The sequence below is a fragment of the Pollachius pollachius genome (genome assembly GCF_949987615.1).
Source record: "Pollachius pollachius genome assembly, chromosome: 1".
Classification (NCBI taxonomy): Eukaryota; Metazoa; Chordata; class Actinopteri; order Gadiformes; family Gadidae; genus Pollachius; species Pollachius pollachius.
In genome coordinates this window covers 47,070,753-47,088,252 of record NC_136934.1, presented here as the reverse complement: position 1 = coordinate 47,088,252, position 17,500 = coordinate 47,070,753, and the positions used below count along the sequence as shown (strand labels likewise).

At 45.9% G+C, this 17,500-nt stretch overlaps 1 protein-coding gene across 3 annotated transcripts in view; it reads right to left on the bottom strand.

Annotated features, from left to right (window-relative positions):
- LOC307082994 (RNA-binding motif, single-stranded-interacting protein 3-like) overlaps positions 1-17,500 on the bottom strand; it is a 126,090-nt gene that overhangs the window by 83,815 nt on the left and 24,775 nt on the right. For 2 of the 3 annotated variants that reach the window (XM_079746763.1, XM_079746765.1), the window contains exon 2: positions 7,033-7,202. In XM_079746763.1, coding sequence (XP_079602889.1) covers positions 7,033-7,202 — 170 coding nt within the window. The remainder of the gene's footprint in view (positions 1-7,032; positions 7,203-17,500) is intronic. The other variant, XM_079746764.1, reaches the window with a different exon arrangement.

Here is a 17,500-nt window from a genome sequence, read left to right as displayed (position 1 = left end):
TGGCTCACCCCCTCCCCCCTCCATTTCGTTCCACAATTATTCTTCCAAAATGTTTGTTTTTGAAGTTCCGCATGGTCCACCATCCTGGCTGCGTTTCAGGACCCCTAATCCCCTACAACACTGTTAGGCCAACCAGGCCCACCCACCACAAGCAGATAGCCATCAAACATTCTTTGCCAAAACTATTCAGCTATATGGCTGTTCTCTGGCGGCATGAAACGGTGCAATAGTCTCCCTGAATGCTTAAGAACCACAGATTTATGAACTGACATGAAACCTATAAGCATCATGGTGATTCAACTGCTTTTGGATGTATCATTTGCTTATATTTATACCATTTATACATGGTAGATGTTTATATGATAAGCTTGCGATTAATGTACACACTTATATGTTGTACGTCCTTGCACTTAAAAATAATACTAAGAATTGTGTAGCATCTTATCCTAGCTATCTTAGTTGTATAGGGAATGGGTTCATCTAACAATTGTAAGTGCTTGGCACCTGTTTCTATGAATATCTTTACTGAAGTGACATATATTGTTTCTCTTCTTCTGACAAATGTACTTATTGCCCTAAATGTTAATGGTTATGATGTATATATATAATATATACCTTCAATCCGTATGAAAGTTATGTCAATTCCGACGTAGACTCCTGAGTGTATGTACAGATAAAAGAAAGATTAAAACTAACTTGACGTTCTGTTTCTGTGGCTTCTCGTTGTTGTCTTCCGGGGCTTTTGAAGTGCCGCTCTCGCGTGCTAACTCGCACTAACTCTGTCGCGTTTAAAGTTCTATAAATAAGCTTGAGAACCCAAGCAGCTGGACTTCATGAATTCAGCGGATAAAACAGAGAGGGAAGCGAGAGGCGTGCAAGAGATTAGTGAGGAGGGGAAAAACAACCTCAATCCAATCTCAACAGTGCAACAACAGTCCCAAAGGTCATAGGGAAGGTCATTGAACGGCAAAATTGCATTTTCTTCCAGCCAGCTTCTGTATTCCACTATTGTGAGGAAAATGACCCCGAGGGGTGAGGGAGGAATGGTAGAATTACAAAAATACAGAATGGGTTTCATTCTGATTGAGTCCAGCTGAATCCTAGGAGCCGGCCCTCACGGTTCTTCTCCCGTCTCTCTCTCCTTTTAATTTATTTCTTGTTCTCTCGCTCCTGCTTTTGTCTTCAATGGTTCCAGCAGCTGCCCAGAGCAGGTTGAAATATCATTGACCTACACTTGAACCAACGGCAGTGTCACATGAGACTCTCCGAAAATCTTTTAGAATACATTAAACATGCAAAAGAGAGTGGGAGAGAGAGAGCGAGATATATATATATATATATATATATATATATATATATATATATATATATATATAGAGAGAGAGAGAGAAGCAGATGGTAAGGCTTGGCACTCCACTATTCTATTGCTTTTCAATTGTGCCATCATCACAAACGTACACACTTATGTGCGCATGAACCTACCAACCTGATCAACTAGTGAACCTGAGGGGTTCACATTAACGCAAACAAACTAATCGCCCAAAGTGATTCTCTAGTGGAAATTATTTGATTTTTTTTGCTGTTGTTTCACTGGTTGATATGTTTGAATCGTATTGAGGCGTCCTTGACACAATGGGAACAAGCAAGCAAACATCTAGCAAAGGTACCCGTGTAGCTTTGTAAACCGACCTGAACACTATTGTGACTGTTTGATTTCCCCTTGGTCTTGTTTGTAATTAATTTAGTCCTGCACTAAGCCACCACTGCTTCAGAACCCGTTCTACTTTGTCGTTTCTGTTTCACTTTCTTCCAAGGAAAGGAATCAATGTCTTTGGACAAAAGCTCCCCTGTGAGCTAGGACATGTATTTTGTGTTCCTCATTGTAAGAGCAATGCAAGAGAACAGAGCACATACATGTGCTCATGCATACAGGAAAATGTAAACAGGTGATGCAATGTATGAGTGTAAAAGATTCATACACCTAAGATCGGAGGCCATTCAAACAACACACCACATTGTACCGTGGTTTCCCATGTCAACTGAAGCGCTGCATTAGTCAATGGGGCTTGTACATCAGAATGCATCATGGGGATTGTGGTTGCCGATACTAAAATACCATATTTTGAGAGGAAAGAATCCTCCAAAAAATCCTTGATCAAGCCAAACAATACTATAGCCCCGGCTTAGTGTCGCATGAGAAACTCTCTGCCAGTTTCAAAACACAACAACGTCTCCCACCATAATGGCATATCATTTCAAGATGAATTATTAAACAACAACCGTTGCGATGTGATATCGCACAGGACAAGCCCTATTGGCTACCAGCAGGTGGTGGTGGTGGTGGCAGCTGTGTCTGGGTGCCAGAGACAGAGGTCTGTGTTGGTCCCTGCTGTTAGCTCCATTGCCCTGGTGTTGGTGTTTTCGGGAAATCTGTCGCACGAGGAGTTCTTCGGAGTGGCTGATCACTGTTGCTGGTTTATCGAAATAATAGTTGAACCATACTTCTTTAGGATTTTAAATAACGCCCTCTGTCGGCTGCACCTGGTATTATGGGATTTTGCATCTCCTCCCTCCGTTTACACACTGGCTTGGCTTCCGGTTAAACCCTCCACAAATAAGGTTTGTCTACGTCCGCTCCTATTTTACTCATTTATTTAGCGCCGATCACAGTACAAGAACCAATTGAGTGCCTGGGATGAATGACTGAAATATTGTGGGTCCCAATTATCCCACACACAAAGCCGATCAGAGAATTTCACCTGCCAAGTGGTTAGGAGTTAAATAGGCAATTATGCCCCAGAGCCAATTTTCCTAACCCTCATTGGAGAGCTTGAACTTTGGGATCGGGCTTTGGCCATTATAATGTGTGGTTGACCGCATTTGGTTTCAATACGGATGTATTTTGATTTTTTCATTAATCACACTTTGACAATGATGGCCTATTGGCTTATTTTTCCAGGAGAGGATAAACATCTTACACTGCAGGTCCCCAAAGAGTTGTTGCATTTGTTTCAAGAGTTCACCACAAAGAGCAGTCCATTTTCGGAACAAACAAGGTAACGAGGTACCCTGGGGTTTGCGTTTGCGTAGGAATGTATTTACAATTAGTATGTGTCTCATGTCAATAAACATTTGCAATCGCTGCCAAAAAAACACATTCAGACTCCAATGTATTTCAAAAGAACAGTGACTCGATAAAAGATTTCACATCATTAAGGAATGTTTAGATACCGAATACTTGTTTGTAGTATGTGTGCTTGTCTTCGTGAACGGTTCATTCATCACATTCATTTGGTGTGACCTCATTTGTGTAGGCTTTTATTACCGTGTCCATTTGTGTTGTATCCAATACATCTGTCTTCTAAATCAGCTAGACGTGAATGGGTTTCAAGTCCAAATGTATGCCTCTGTATTTGGATTCTGCTATTTTTGTCTTGTTGCACACGTGCGCGTACACACACACACACACACACACAGACAGACAGACGTGTGATCACATACACACACACACACACACACACACACACACACACACACACATAGACACACACACCAAGGCCGACAGACAAACGGACAGACAGAAGGACAGAGACAAAAAGAGAGACAAATACACACACACACACACACACACACACACACACAAACACACAAACACACAGACCACCAGCTAGGAATCCACAGAGGACGCTTCTTGTGAAGCGCTAGCATACCAATGTGTCCTTTAGCATCTTTAACCACAAAGTATGAAAGAAAAGGGAACTGACATTCTGGAGCCTTTTACTGTGATGAAAATGTAATGTGCCGTGAATGTAGCCAGACTCTCATTTGTCCACTTTTTTTTAAAGGCTACACTGAAAAGGGCTCCTAAAGAAAGTCGCTACGGCTAGTCGCTAAGCGGATTCCAGAATTAGTGGTATTAAAGATAACAGACTAGCATGGGGGAGATACGAGGTGTACTTTTCTCTTTTTCCTTTCATAAACGTATCACTGTATTATGAATGGATATCCTAATGTGAGGATATTAACATACGTGTTCACACGAGGCGTGTCCGTGTGTGGTAGATGGCGTGTAAGAAACCCAGCGTGGTATTAAAATGATCGAAACAGTGAGCAGAAAATCATGAGAAGTTACAGTTTGGTTTGACTCGCGCGACGAGGCTGGAATTAAAAGACCATCGTAAAGAAGTTCATTAAACCTCTATTCGCCACACTCGTTGCCTTCCAGGGTTTCCAATTACATGTATTAATACTATCATTTATTCATAAGACATTTTCATTTGGCTCCTGTTGGAAACTTTATAAAAAGTGCCAGTTTGAAAGTTCATAAAGATAGCTATCTTTTCAGACCGAAAAAGCACTTCCTTCCCTGCAATAATTACCAAAAATAATTTGAAAAGAAATATTACAAAGGCACATTTCTTTTGAATCTGCTAAATATAAATTCCTTTAAATATAGATTACTTAAAATAACATATATAAGGCCATTAGCTTGGAAGACGATTAACAAACTAACCTAATGAGGTAGATTTTCTTCGGATCGTGTAAGAAAATAAAAGTAAAAAGTAAAAAAAAGTAAAATCCACTGTCCATAGGGTGTTATAGTATGATTTGGGTCGGTCTGTGCTGAGTTTTCCGAGATTAACTCAACATCATAAACCTGTGAAGCAATTTAATTTAATTAATACCTCAGAACTGTCTTAAGCCGGACATTAATCCGTCCAAACTTGTACAACCCCGACAATATGGAGCCATAGATGGGAAATAGAGGCAAAAGAAATGAGAGACAGACGGACAGAAAGACAGAGGGTTAGATGGACAGACAGACAGAAAGAGAGAGAGACAGATGAAGCAACAGGGTGAGCAAGACAACAGATGTGAGAGAGAGGATGACTTTGTGGCGAAAGAAAGATACAGAAAGAGAGAGACAGAGGGAGACTGAGACAAAGAGAGAGAGAGAGAGAGAGGGAGAAAGAGGGAATGAGAGAGAGAGAGTGAAAGAGAGAGAGAGGCAGACACACAGATCGAGAGAGAGACAGATAAGGAGCGAGACAGAGAGCAAGAGAGAGACAGAGAGCAAGAGAGAAAGAGAGACAGAGCGAAAAAAAAGAGAGGGAGAGTGACACAGGGAGAGAGACAGACACACAGATCGAGACAGGAGATAAGGAGAGAGACAGAGAGCGAGAGATAGACAGAGAGAAAAAGAGAGAGAGAGAGATAAATTGCCCTTGCTCTCTGCTTTGGATTCCAAAGGCGTTCCAGGCCGTCCCCAGACATTAAAAGTGTGTCCATAGTTTGGGCGGTCGGGGGAGTGATTGGAAATGTCAGCTGACAACAGCACTTTTCGCTGACACTCTGGGATCTGGCACTGAGACCAAGACATGGTTGGGGTGCTGGTGTGTGTGCGTGTATGCATGTGTGCGTGTGTGTGTGTGTGTGTGTGTGTGTGTGTGTGTGTGTGTGTGTGTGTAAGTTAGGTGCAGTGGTGGATGGATTGATAAGGGAAGGGGGCAAAGCAGAATGGTTGACTCTTGGTGACAGTAGGAATGAGAAGGACATTGTCTAGTAGTACCTTGTCTGTTCGGTGTGTGTGCAAGTTTGTGCTGAAGTGTGTGTGTATGTGTGTTTGTCTGTCTGTTTGTGCATGTGTGTTTGTGTGCTTGGATGTGTGTGGGTGCGTGTGTCTGGCTCAATAAAGAATGAGCCTGTAAGGAGTGGCTATCCTGTATTTTCTATATATTTCTACAAGTTTAGTAACTTAGTAAGCATTGCAGATGGTTGAAGTACAATGGGACTGCTGCTTGGTGGGCATATATCCGCAGGGAGCAACCTAACCTTAACAAGAATCTGATGGTCTTGTACCATTCATCTGTCATCATTGTACTAATGCCCGACACATTACTGTAACCAAATAACTGCCTTTTTCCGTTTTGGGGTTTGTTTTTCGTTTATTGTTGTCTTATACTTTTCTATAAAATTCAACAAAGCACTTAAAAAATAATAATGTTAGCATCACAAACCCACACACACGCACGCACGCACACTCACTCACACACACACACACACACACAATCAAGCCATCACACAGCCATCTCTGGCATCGTCTCCCACCAAAACCCCTGTACCCCACCACCTCCCCCCCAGTGCAACCATCACTCTCCCCTACTGACCTTTTCCCAAATGTTACTGGCTGCTTGGCACACTGACTGCCCCTCTAATGACACCTTTATTGGCCCTCGTTTGTCACAGGCCCTCTGCTGTGTGCCCGGGGGCGACTGGGAAACCACAGCAGCTTGGTGGCCGCCAAGCCACCGGGCACTACCAGGTCTGTCCACTAGGGGCACTCCAAACACCTGAGGCGCTACAGCTAGCATAAAGTGCAGAGCTCCAACGGCGTTAAAACCCTTTAGCGCAGAATGATGTCAAACAACTAAAATACTTGGGGACGCCTTATTCAGCGTCAGCAATGACAAACCTGGTTTCATTTGAACATGTAGCAGTCAGAGTCGGGAATTAAATCGAGTCACGGGAGAAGCGAGATTCTATGTTTCCGCAGTACCTGTATCGTCAGGTTGACTCAAATTTGATTGCCGAGATGGAATCCAAAAGCCAATCAGGGAAGAGATGCCCTGCTGGGTCCAAAAGTGATAACTTTAAAACCTCCTCTAGAGAAAGGCGTAGTCAATATGACACTGCCTGTTCAAACAGCGCATTTCACTGACTTACTGGGGGAGGGTGGCTACGCCCTTTTTAACAGCTAGCACTCAAATAAAGCTCTCTAAACTCACCTACTGCACCTTTGAAGGTAAAGTGGGCGTGTCCACCTAGATGTATGACGCATAGAAGGGCAACGTTTGCTACAGTCCACTTGGTAGGCTGGTAGGCTGATCTATCCATCATACATCTAGGTGGACACGCCGCCTAGCGACACCTGTTGGTATAATCTGTCACCTTTTATAATATAGCCTGCTGGGACTTTACATTCAAACGCAAACACAAAGAGATGAGAATACCACGGTACAGAGCGGGACTCACGGCTGACAGAGCTTGATGAGGTCCTGGTCGGAGGTGGCCGGCGGCAGGCCTCGGATGTAGAGGTTGGTCTTGCTGAGCTGCTCCGCCAGAGCGCCGCCATGACCCCCTCCCAGGCCCGTGGTGCCAGGGCTGGGTGGAGCCATGGGCACAGGGGGGGGAGCATAGGACTGCTGGAACGAGAGAGGGGGAGAGAGAGGGGTCAATGAGGATGTGTTGTATGTGATGCTTTACCTCGAACCAATAGCAGTCAAGTATTTCCACCCATGTCAAGATAAATGTAAAGTTCGCAAATAGTCCGAAATAAGAACGCAGGATGATGACGATGAGGATAACGTCATCGAGCCAGGAGCTTGAATGCCCTCTGTTTTTGTTTTGTACACTAGTACAAAAAAAAAACGAGTGTACAAAACATTAGTCGTAAGACACAAACCGCCCAAACCACAGCCTTGTGTTTTCATGCCACTCGCACACATCAAAACACCCCCCACTAGAAGCACCGCTGGGCAGGGCCTGCTCCAGAGAGGACCGGGGGCTTTGCTTTGACACGGTCGTTTTATATCGAACTCCGGGGGCCTTTGACACGTCAATCGTTGTGTGTTAGCCGTGTCACTACTTATCCTTAGCTAGCCGGGGTGAGAGTGCGGGGAATCAGAGGGCAGGAGCTTGGGTTCAACGAATGGTGAACGGTTCATGACCTCAGATTCTGTGTCTGAGGGGCGGTACGAAGAACGTGTCCTACAAGAAGAAGAGGAGGGAGATTGTAGGCTAGGAGGAGTGGGGACGGCAAGAGGGGGCAAGAGGGGGAGCATTCTGGAACAGCGAAATCCTGACACCAGGAGAGGTAGGGGAGGTGAGACAGGTTTTGTTTGTGAAGGTTTATGAGAAAAACAGGAAGCGAAAACACAGGAAGCTGTTTTTATGTGTGTGTAGACGATGATTTGAATACTTGCATGTGCTTGTTTGTGGGTTTGTGAATGAATGTGTGTGGACGATGGGAGGGAGTGTGTGGCTGCCTGTGAGGCAGTGTTTGTGATAATGATAGGCTGTCAGCAAACAGCAATGTGGGGCCAGTGCTAGCTCTGATATTAATCTATTACCTGTACTTCCCCGAGCCGGCTTGCAATTACCGACACCCCCACAGACACACACACATACACATACACTCACACATGTACAAGTTAAGACACACACAGACACACACACTCATACATAGGGCAAGAAACACATATACACACACAGACTTGCACACTCACACACATGCACAAGTCAAGACACACACACACACACACACACACACACACACACACACACACACACTCAAAGACACAAAGAGAGTGATCAGTCCACAGAGGCAGCGCTTGCTAATGAAGAAACGAACGAGGCACTAACACGCAGCATTAGGTGATGCAGAAAGCAGTGCCAGCTTGTCATCCGCAGCTCAAAGGAGAGCGTCTAGTAAAAGGAGATGGTAAGATTCCAGTGCCGTCGGCCGCCATTTCATCCGGTGCACACAAAACACTGTGAAGTCGTTCAGCGATGGCGTCAGAGGAGCGATATAAAATACCTCTTCACACACTCCTCTGTATTCAAATCATTCCAAATCGCAAATCATATTCCGATTCACCCACTTTTTACTCTGAGGATTTTCCATCTGAAAACAATAATGACAGAGTAAATGGCAAATGGACTGCATTTATACAGCGCTTTTCAAACCAGTTGCCACTCAAAGCGCTTTACAATACTGCCTCACATTCACGCACACATTCACACACCGACGGCAGAGTCAGCCATGCAAAACAGCCAGCTCATCAGGAGCACTAAGGGTGAGAAGCCTTGCTCAGGGACACTTCGACACTCCGGAGCCGGAGATCGAACTAGCCACCTTCCGGTTACCAGCCAACCCGCTCTACCTCCTGAGCCACATGCCGCCCATAGACATTCCGTCAATGTTTGTTTTTTTTGCCGGTCGTATTTTGTGCCAGTCATCTGCCAAATGCCAAACAGATATTGAGGACGGCAGATGACGGAGAGATCGGCTGATGCCGGTTGACTGATTGTTATTTTGCTGAGGTCATTGGGTACAGGCCGAGAGTCCGTACCTCCGTGGGGTTCGGCGAAGCTGCTTCGGATGCATGGCTGAGAATCACGAGCGGTAATGCATAACCTTGATTCAAAATGTTGTTTACTATCAACACTTGATGCCCGCTGGAATAATTTATGTTTTATTCCGGCATGAGCTTGCGTAGTGAAGAGGTTGTAGGAGGTACACATGTAGACACACACACACAAACAGACGTGCAGACACCCACACACAGACACGTGCACACATGAAACAGCCAGGCACACACACGCTATCAGAGGTGCAGACACGCACACACACCTACATAGACATGACACACACACACACCGGCCACAAGCACACACACACAATCAGACACACACAACGCAGAGGGTCAGACAAGCACGTATGCACACACACACACACACACACACACACACACACACACACACACACACACACACATAAACATGCACAAACACATCAGATAGACACACACACACACGCACACACACACCTGATCAAAGGCCTTGCCCAGGGAACCTCTTTCAGCCAATTTGTGCAGCTGTCAGGTCCGAGGCGACAGGGCTCCGTGTATGTAACGTGTCAGACACTGTGATAGGGGAAGGCTTTGAAACGTCAAAATCCCTCTTTTTCTCCCTCTCTCTCTTCTCCGCTCTCTCTTTTTTATCTCTTTCACTCAGTCACTGTCATGCTTTGTTCTCCCCCTTTCACATCGTTTTTTTTTTGGTGTCCTTCACCTATATTGTATATTTCCTGATCTCTACCCTATAGGCGTCAACATCCTCCCTCCCTCTCCCTGTATGTCTCTCTCCCTCTCTCTCTCTCTCTAGCTCTCTCTCTCTCTCGCTCTCTCTCACTCTCTCTCTCCCTCCTTGCTCTCTCTCTGCCTTTTTTTGTAGCTCACTTCAGGATTACTGTGAAGTGTGTGTGTGTGTGTGTGTGTGTGTGTGTGTGTGTGTGTGTATCATCAGAACCTGCCCGTATATATGTGTGTGTGTGTGCGTGCACGTAGACACGGGCACGCACATGAAACATGCTCCCTCACACTCGTAGGCTTGGCAGCCACACCAAACACTCACACAAAGCAAACAGCTACTTCCTGTTCTGCGGCTACACCCACACAGCACTGTGTGAGTGTGCAGAACCAGAGCCTTACCGCCGTGAGTGATGACGGCAGTGCGGCCTGATAGGTGTTTTCCAGGGCTGCTGGCGGGTTCATTTATTCACATGATTAGATTGCATTGGAAAATATACGATGGGGGATATTTTCACTTCCACGGTGCGGCGTGTTGAAATGTCCTGGAAGAAGAAACTGCCGCTGCGCGTCGATGAGGCTCGGTTTTGGACTCGTTTTTCTGTATGCGTTGATTTGTCAATTAATCAATCAATTAATCGACTGATCTGTTATATTTTTCTACATGCGTAAGGCACAAGGGCACGCCGGTCAGTCCATCGCAACACGACACACACACACAGCGGCAGATCATGTTCAACCTCTACGTGGTGTTCAGAAAATCAGAAATAGCTTAAAATGCGCTCGGACGTGTGAACACACACGCTTGCACAAACACACGTGCACACACTTGCACACACACTAACGAAGAACAGGGTTTCAGTTATGTATTGTGGTTAACAGGCACAGTAACTTTCAACATGTTCTTTGTGGTGGACGGTTCGGTTTTGTGCACGGCTCAAATACTTTTTTAGATGGCTGTAACAACGTCCAATGTGGCCGCACATTCAACATCGCCACCCTCCAAGGTGACTTTGGCTGGTCTCCTCCAGAGAAAGACGCAGGGTGGTAGTGTTTCGAAGCCGGTGCATTTGAAGATAAAATACATGGCCTTGTGCTGCATGTTGCCATGCAGTAGGAGATCTCCTGTAGTGTTTGGGGTGATGGCTGGTTTCACCTGCTGGGCGCCTGCTCCTTGATTGCACAATGTGCAACAGGTGTCCAGCCTCCCCCAGCCCCAGAGTCCAATCAGGTGAGGCTGCTTAAACTAGCCGTCAGCGACATACACACGCAGTAGGCTTCCACCATGTCTCATGTCTCATTGGGGAAATGCATACCACAAATGCTGTCCCTCCGACACACACACACACACACACACACACACACACACACACACCAGGATTCCCGTAAATTTCCCACATAATTAGCACGTCGTCTGCAGGCCTTGAAAAAAGACCCACATCCGTTTCCCCTCACTCCCACTCTCACTCTGACCCTCTCCCTCACACTCTCTCCCTCTCTCCCACTGTTCGGATGAGAGCACCCTGACCTCTCTTAGGCCCCTCCATTGTCTGCCATTAGCAGGCCACTGCATGCCTTTATTGAGCCATACGGCTCCACACACCCCTCTAATGGCTCGGGGAGGGTGAGCACGACCTGACAATATATACACAAGGACAAAGCCAAAAAACACGGAGAACTTCAAGAAGAGAGACTCAGCGAAAAAAACAGAACTATAAAAAATGGAAAGAATGATGGAGTGGAAGGAAAGAAAGAGCACGGGAGAGGGAGAGAGAGAGAGAGAGAGAGAGAGAGAGAGAGGGAGGGAAGAGAGAGGGAGAGAAGAGAGAGAGAGACACACACAGGGGGAGGAAGAGATTAACGGCCAACAATGAGCCCATTGGTCCAGAGCTAAAGCTCTGCTCCATATATTTAATAAGGCTCATTTCCTCTTTTTGTGTGCGTGTGTGTGAGTGTGTGCGTGTGTGTGTGTGTGTGTGTGTGTGTTATGCTTCAGAAAGCTTTTTAAGCTTCTTGACATCCAAACAGCAATCGTGGTACTTAAAGAGCATACACACACACACACACCCACACTCAAACACACACACACCCACACTCAAACACACACACACACACACACACACACACACACACACATATGCACACAGACTCTCACTTAAACGAGCAATCAAACAGTTGTTCATCGAGAATTCCCTTTGACAACACATCTCTGGGCTGTGTTCTGTAGCGTCACTTCGAACCTGCCGTTAACCTCTGTGGAGTCAGGAGGCTGAGGCAGGAGGCTGAGGCAGAAGGCTGAGGCAGAAGGCTGAGGCTGGAGACTGAGGCAGGAGGCTGGAGGCTGAGGCAGGAGGCTGAGGCAGAAGGCTGAGGCAGGAGGCTGAGGCTGGAGACTGAGGCAGGAGGCTGAGGCTGGAGACTGAGGCAGGAGGCTGAGGCAGGAGGCTGAGGCAGGAGGCTGAGGCTGAGGCAGGAGGCTGAGGCAGAAGGCTGAGGCTGGAGGCTGAGGCAGGAGGCTGAGGCAGAAGGCTGAAGGCTGGAGGCTGAGGCAGGAGGCTGAGGCAGGAGACTGAGGCAGGAGGCTGGGGCCTAACGCTGAGGCAGGAGGCTGAGGCAGGAGGCTAAGGGCAGGAGGTACACACCTTCTGTCACCGTGCCTGATGGAGGGGCTACGGTCTGCGTCTCGATAAAAAGATTCAGCAAATAACTGAATAAAGTATGACGCACAGAAATGCCGTGACTTCAATGTCTAGCTTCCGCTCGCGTGCACACATAGCCCTGCTGGAACTCTCCCGAGAGCACATAGTTGTCATGATCGTGGTTTGAAACTCTCCATTTTCATTGTCCAGTTGTTCCCCTTCTTAAACACGTCTCATAGAACCCTTTTCTTCTGTAGTGGTATAATGGCACCTGACTGGAGCATTAGCGCCACCTGCTGATTACCGATTCACATTGTATTTTATTGATATTCAGAAAATGTGGTTACGATTTGCAATGCGGAACGGAAACGTGATTTTTAGGACGGAAACTTGATTGTTGGCAGAGAAAAAGAGAGAAAGAGAGAGAAGTAGAAAATGTTTGAGAAATGGTAAGAGAGACTGACAATTCATTCCTGATATGTTAATCTAAAGAATGGACAACGGGAGGAAGGAGTAAGAGGAAAGCGAGAGAGAGAGAGAAAGAGGGAGAGAAAGAGAGAGAGAGAGAGAGAGGGGAGAGAAAGAGGGAGAAAGAGAGAGAGAGGGATATATAGAGAGAGAGGGAGAAAGAGAGGGCTATAGAGTGAGAGAGAGAGAGAGAGAGAGAGAGGGAAGAGAAAGGGATAGAGGGGTAGAGAGAGAGAGAGGGAGAAATAGAGGGATATATATATATAGAGAGAGAGGGGGGGAGGATGGGGGGGTCTGTTCTGGGCAACACTGACACTTCCTGATACAGTGCATGAAAGAATGCGGGGCTATTTTTGGGGTGAGAACTGAGATCCTCTGCCTCTCCCTTTGAGCGTGGAAACGGCGGCCGTGTATAAGGACAAGCCTGTGAGCAGAGAGGAGCAGGCTCACGGCTCTCCGCACGTTACCACCCCCTCACACACACCCGCCATACGTGTTCGCAGATCCAACTGGTTAATGACTACGGTCTCCAATGTTGCGAGTGCTGCTACGAAAAATACGAAAAAAATTACTTCAGGAAAAGTCACAAAGGTTCACTCACTGGTGTGTTTTTAAGGGGTTAAATGCAAGTGAATGTGGGTCGATGAATAATGAGGGACTCTTGTTTCCCAAACAGCTCTCCAAGTATAGGTATAGGAGGTAGACCTATATGTGGGCACCGAATGCTTAGGTTGCAAGAAAAAACAGGGTAGTTGTGGGGAAAATGTACCGTAAGTGTCATGAGTTTGTTACTTTCGTTTTTTTCCGGCACAAAAGCAGCTGTTAGACCCAGTAAAAGCTGGTTCAGGTTGTGTTATTCACCGTGTTCAGCACAAAAGGTGGCCCGCAACTGTTGCTGAGCGGGATAAACACTCTGAGCCTTTTTAAGGCCTGCCTTTTTCATCCGTTTTTGCAGAAATAATAGCCAAATAATGAATAATGAATAAACACGGGAAAAATAACAAGCTGTCAAAAAAAAAAACGGAATACAACTCACTCCTGTAAACAAATTAAATATTTGCCCTTTCGTGTTATTGCACTAAAGTCGTCCTCATTTTGACCTGGTTCTCCCCACCAGAACCTCTTTATGTTCACCGTGGAGGTCACTCGCAGGCCGCTCGTAGGGTCACTTACCCCCCAACCCCCCGCTGCCGTACTCCATGTATTTTCAGACTTCCTCTTTCCCTAAATACGAGACAGCACCAACAGCACTCCGGGCCCGTCATAAACAAGTTGCGCCAAACACCGGGGGACAGAGAGGACAGACGTTTAGCTCCAAACTGGCGCCAGGCGGACCGGCCCAGAGATAAGCACATGATGGAAGAGGACCTCTCACTCTCTGACCCTCAGTGACAATCCCTCTACAATGGTTTCAGTTTCGTTGAGTTTATTTTTTTGTTAGTGAAGAACCGAAAACAGACTCATACTAAGAAAGTTGGCCGCGTTTGCGCGATTGCGAATGTTTGAACGTCATGCAAGGATGTTGTTTATGTTGTCTCCGAATAGCTAATGACTGGTATTTGGTTGCTTGTATATGTCTTTGTGAGATCGTCTGCATACGTCATTAGGATTAAAACAGTGAGCCTGACACAAACACTGCCAAAGCAGTGCCTTAAATATAGTTGATAACGTGTGAAACTGAAAACTGTCCTTAAAAGCTTTTTCTGGTTGGTGTTTCAGACATGGGTATAACATGGTATTCCATGCATCCCCCACCCACACACACACGCCAAATCCAAGTCTTTGTCTTCTTGTTACCAGAAATAAAATGTAATTAGGAGCTAACTCGACTGAAACCCCTGACCTGGCAGTCCCTCTATAGAAAATCCATCCTGATTGACATCCCCCAACATTATCCATTGTTCTTTTCAAAGGAAAAATAACATTTGTTGTTTTCATTCTGCCTTCTAGAATGTAGAATTATTAAGACAGGGGGGTGAAAAAATATTTTCCACCATTTTTTTCTTCTTTCATCTTAATTGCCTGACCTCTACCATGAAAGTTAAAGCAAGAAGAATAAAACATGAATATTGAAGAGAAGCTTTGCACAAAGCTCTTTTATTATGGATATTTATGCAAATGGCACATACGTTTATTCAATAAAGTCTTTCCCTGGCTCCCCACATCTCCTTACCCCTCGGTTAGCCTTGTGAAACCTTCCGGTATTCACCAGAAGGTTCACACAGCGGCCCTGTGTTCACCCGCAGTACAAGTTATTTTTGACTACCTTCACTTTCACTTTATACTTTCACATTCACCTTATACTTTCACTTTCACTTCATGATGAACCCATAAACATGAACTCAGGAACATGAATACGCTTACCGATGGACTCAGTGCTCTGAGGCAGTAGAAGCAAACAAAACACAAAACAAAAGCCATGTCCTTTGGGGCGGTGTATATTCCAGCCGTTGTGCTAGCTACAGCTACAGAAAAGGTCTGGCTTTCCACACCGAGTGCCCTACATCTGAGGAGGCATGGCATGTTAGTCATCGTCTCAGAATACATCCTCCTTCAACGTCGAGTGGCACTTCTACCTTCCATCTGATTAACAAGCATCCTTCGCCCCCTTTAAAACAATAGGTTTTTATTCCATTACGCTGCCCTCCTGTGTAATTATCATATGACATTCCCGTCCCTGCAATGACAAGCACGGACCTCCACACTCCCACACTTTTCGTAACTTCGCGGTTTATCCCTTGTTTCCATCGTACCTTCTCCCATCTCCTACTCTGTCCCCTCTCAGTCAGTGCTCAGTACCCCACCCTCCCTCCTCCTCCTCCTCCCACCTCCTCCTCCTCCTCCGCCTCACACACCCCTGGTGCTCTCCTCTGGTCTCTCCTCTCCTCCACGCCACCCCCGCCGTGTGCCACCCAGGAGATTAAAATATGAGGAAACAATCATTCTCCGGCTCATTAGCATATGAACAGTGGGGGCCGTGCGCCCCCCCCCCCCCCCCCCGACCAGACACGTCCAGGGAGCCCAGGCAAATCCTCCGCCAAGCCAGTTTTTAATCCTGGGAATGACTTTTTCACGTTTCTTTTCTTTATGATTTTCATTCTTTCTTTCTTTTCTTTCTTCCCCCCCAACCCCCCTCTCCCCCCACCTCCCCTCAAATGAAACAGAACAAGGTTTTTTTTTTTCATTTTGGCACCGGCCCTTTCAGACGAACACATTACCATCAGAATGAGATGGCATTAGAGGAAGACAGAATGCTTATACAGCACGCCGCTGAAGAATGGAGGCTATAGAAAAGGCCCGCAGACAGAATAGCAAGGAGCCCGGCGCGCTATATGGAGGGTCGCGGGTGACGAGGGCAGGGGTTCCCTCTGTTTCTAATAATTTCAAATTACAATTCCACCCGGATAGTCAGCTTCACCATTTTCTGCTGCAGTCAAATTTGCCAGAATACATACATATATACAAATAAATGTTTAGAACGATTCCTTGTTATTCATCGGAAAGTAGTAAAGAAACAAAAATGGCACGCAAAAAGGTCTGAGAGATCAATCTTGGTGGAAATTTCAGCAGACTCTTGCATGGGAGCTACTGAGCAGAAAGTTATTTCTCACGGATGCACGCGCCAAGGCAAAGAGACAATTCAAAGTTTGATAGATCACAGTCTTCAGGATTTTGGCGTACGTTTTTTTCTCTCAAAAGACTATTAAGTACTTTGAAGATGGGGTTTTCGTCTGTTGTCTGGGACATGTTTATGGGCTGAGAAGAGGTCTAGGCCCTGTTTACACAAGGGGAAAAATCTTGATTATACACGTTTTTTTAATCTAGATTGCATGCTTGATCCAAAAACTCTCATAATTATTGTGATGCATCCATGCTTTAGATGCGTGCATATATCAACATACATTAGCATAGGCATTTTTAATGAGGGGAATGCTTAGACAAATATAATAACTGTGCATAATTAGCGATGAATGTTAACTGTTTCGTACATTTGTACGTACACCTGCATCACATTCTGATGTCAATCCCTGACTCGTTCAGAAGTGGACTTTCTGGACAAGCTCAGTCCATTAGCTCCCATGTCTTCATGGTGCTCACATCTTTTGGCTAATGATGTCAATGCATCTCGAGGCAAAGGTTAGAGACTTAACAAGTTCCACAGGCGGACGCCGAAACACACTGTCACTGGATGGAAGTGAATGCGTTGAGAGTGTGAATGTAGCAGTTAGTCTGTCACACAGGTAATAGGTTCGTGGTCCCCGGAGCAATTTATCAAACCACAGTGTCAGATGAGCTATCGCGCCGAGGCTGAAGCACACATCTATAGATACATGTTAAAGAGCCGTGTTGCCAGGCTGCTCTGAAGCCAGCATACAGTGGCTCACAACCGTTTTTGGAATGAGGCAGCCTGATGACTTAACTGCAATTAACGTGTATAACGCAGGATTATCAACGATAGATCCTCAAAGTATTTAGCGGACGCTTTTATCCAACCGGCCTACTTTATCCATCTTTTTTTAACAT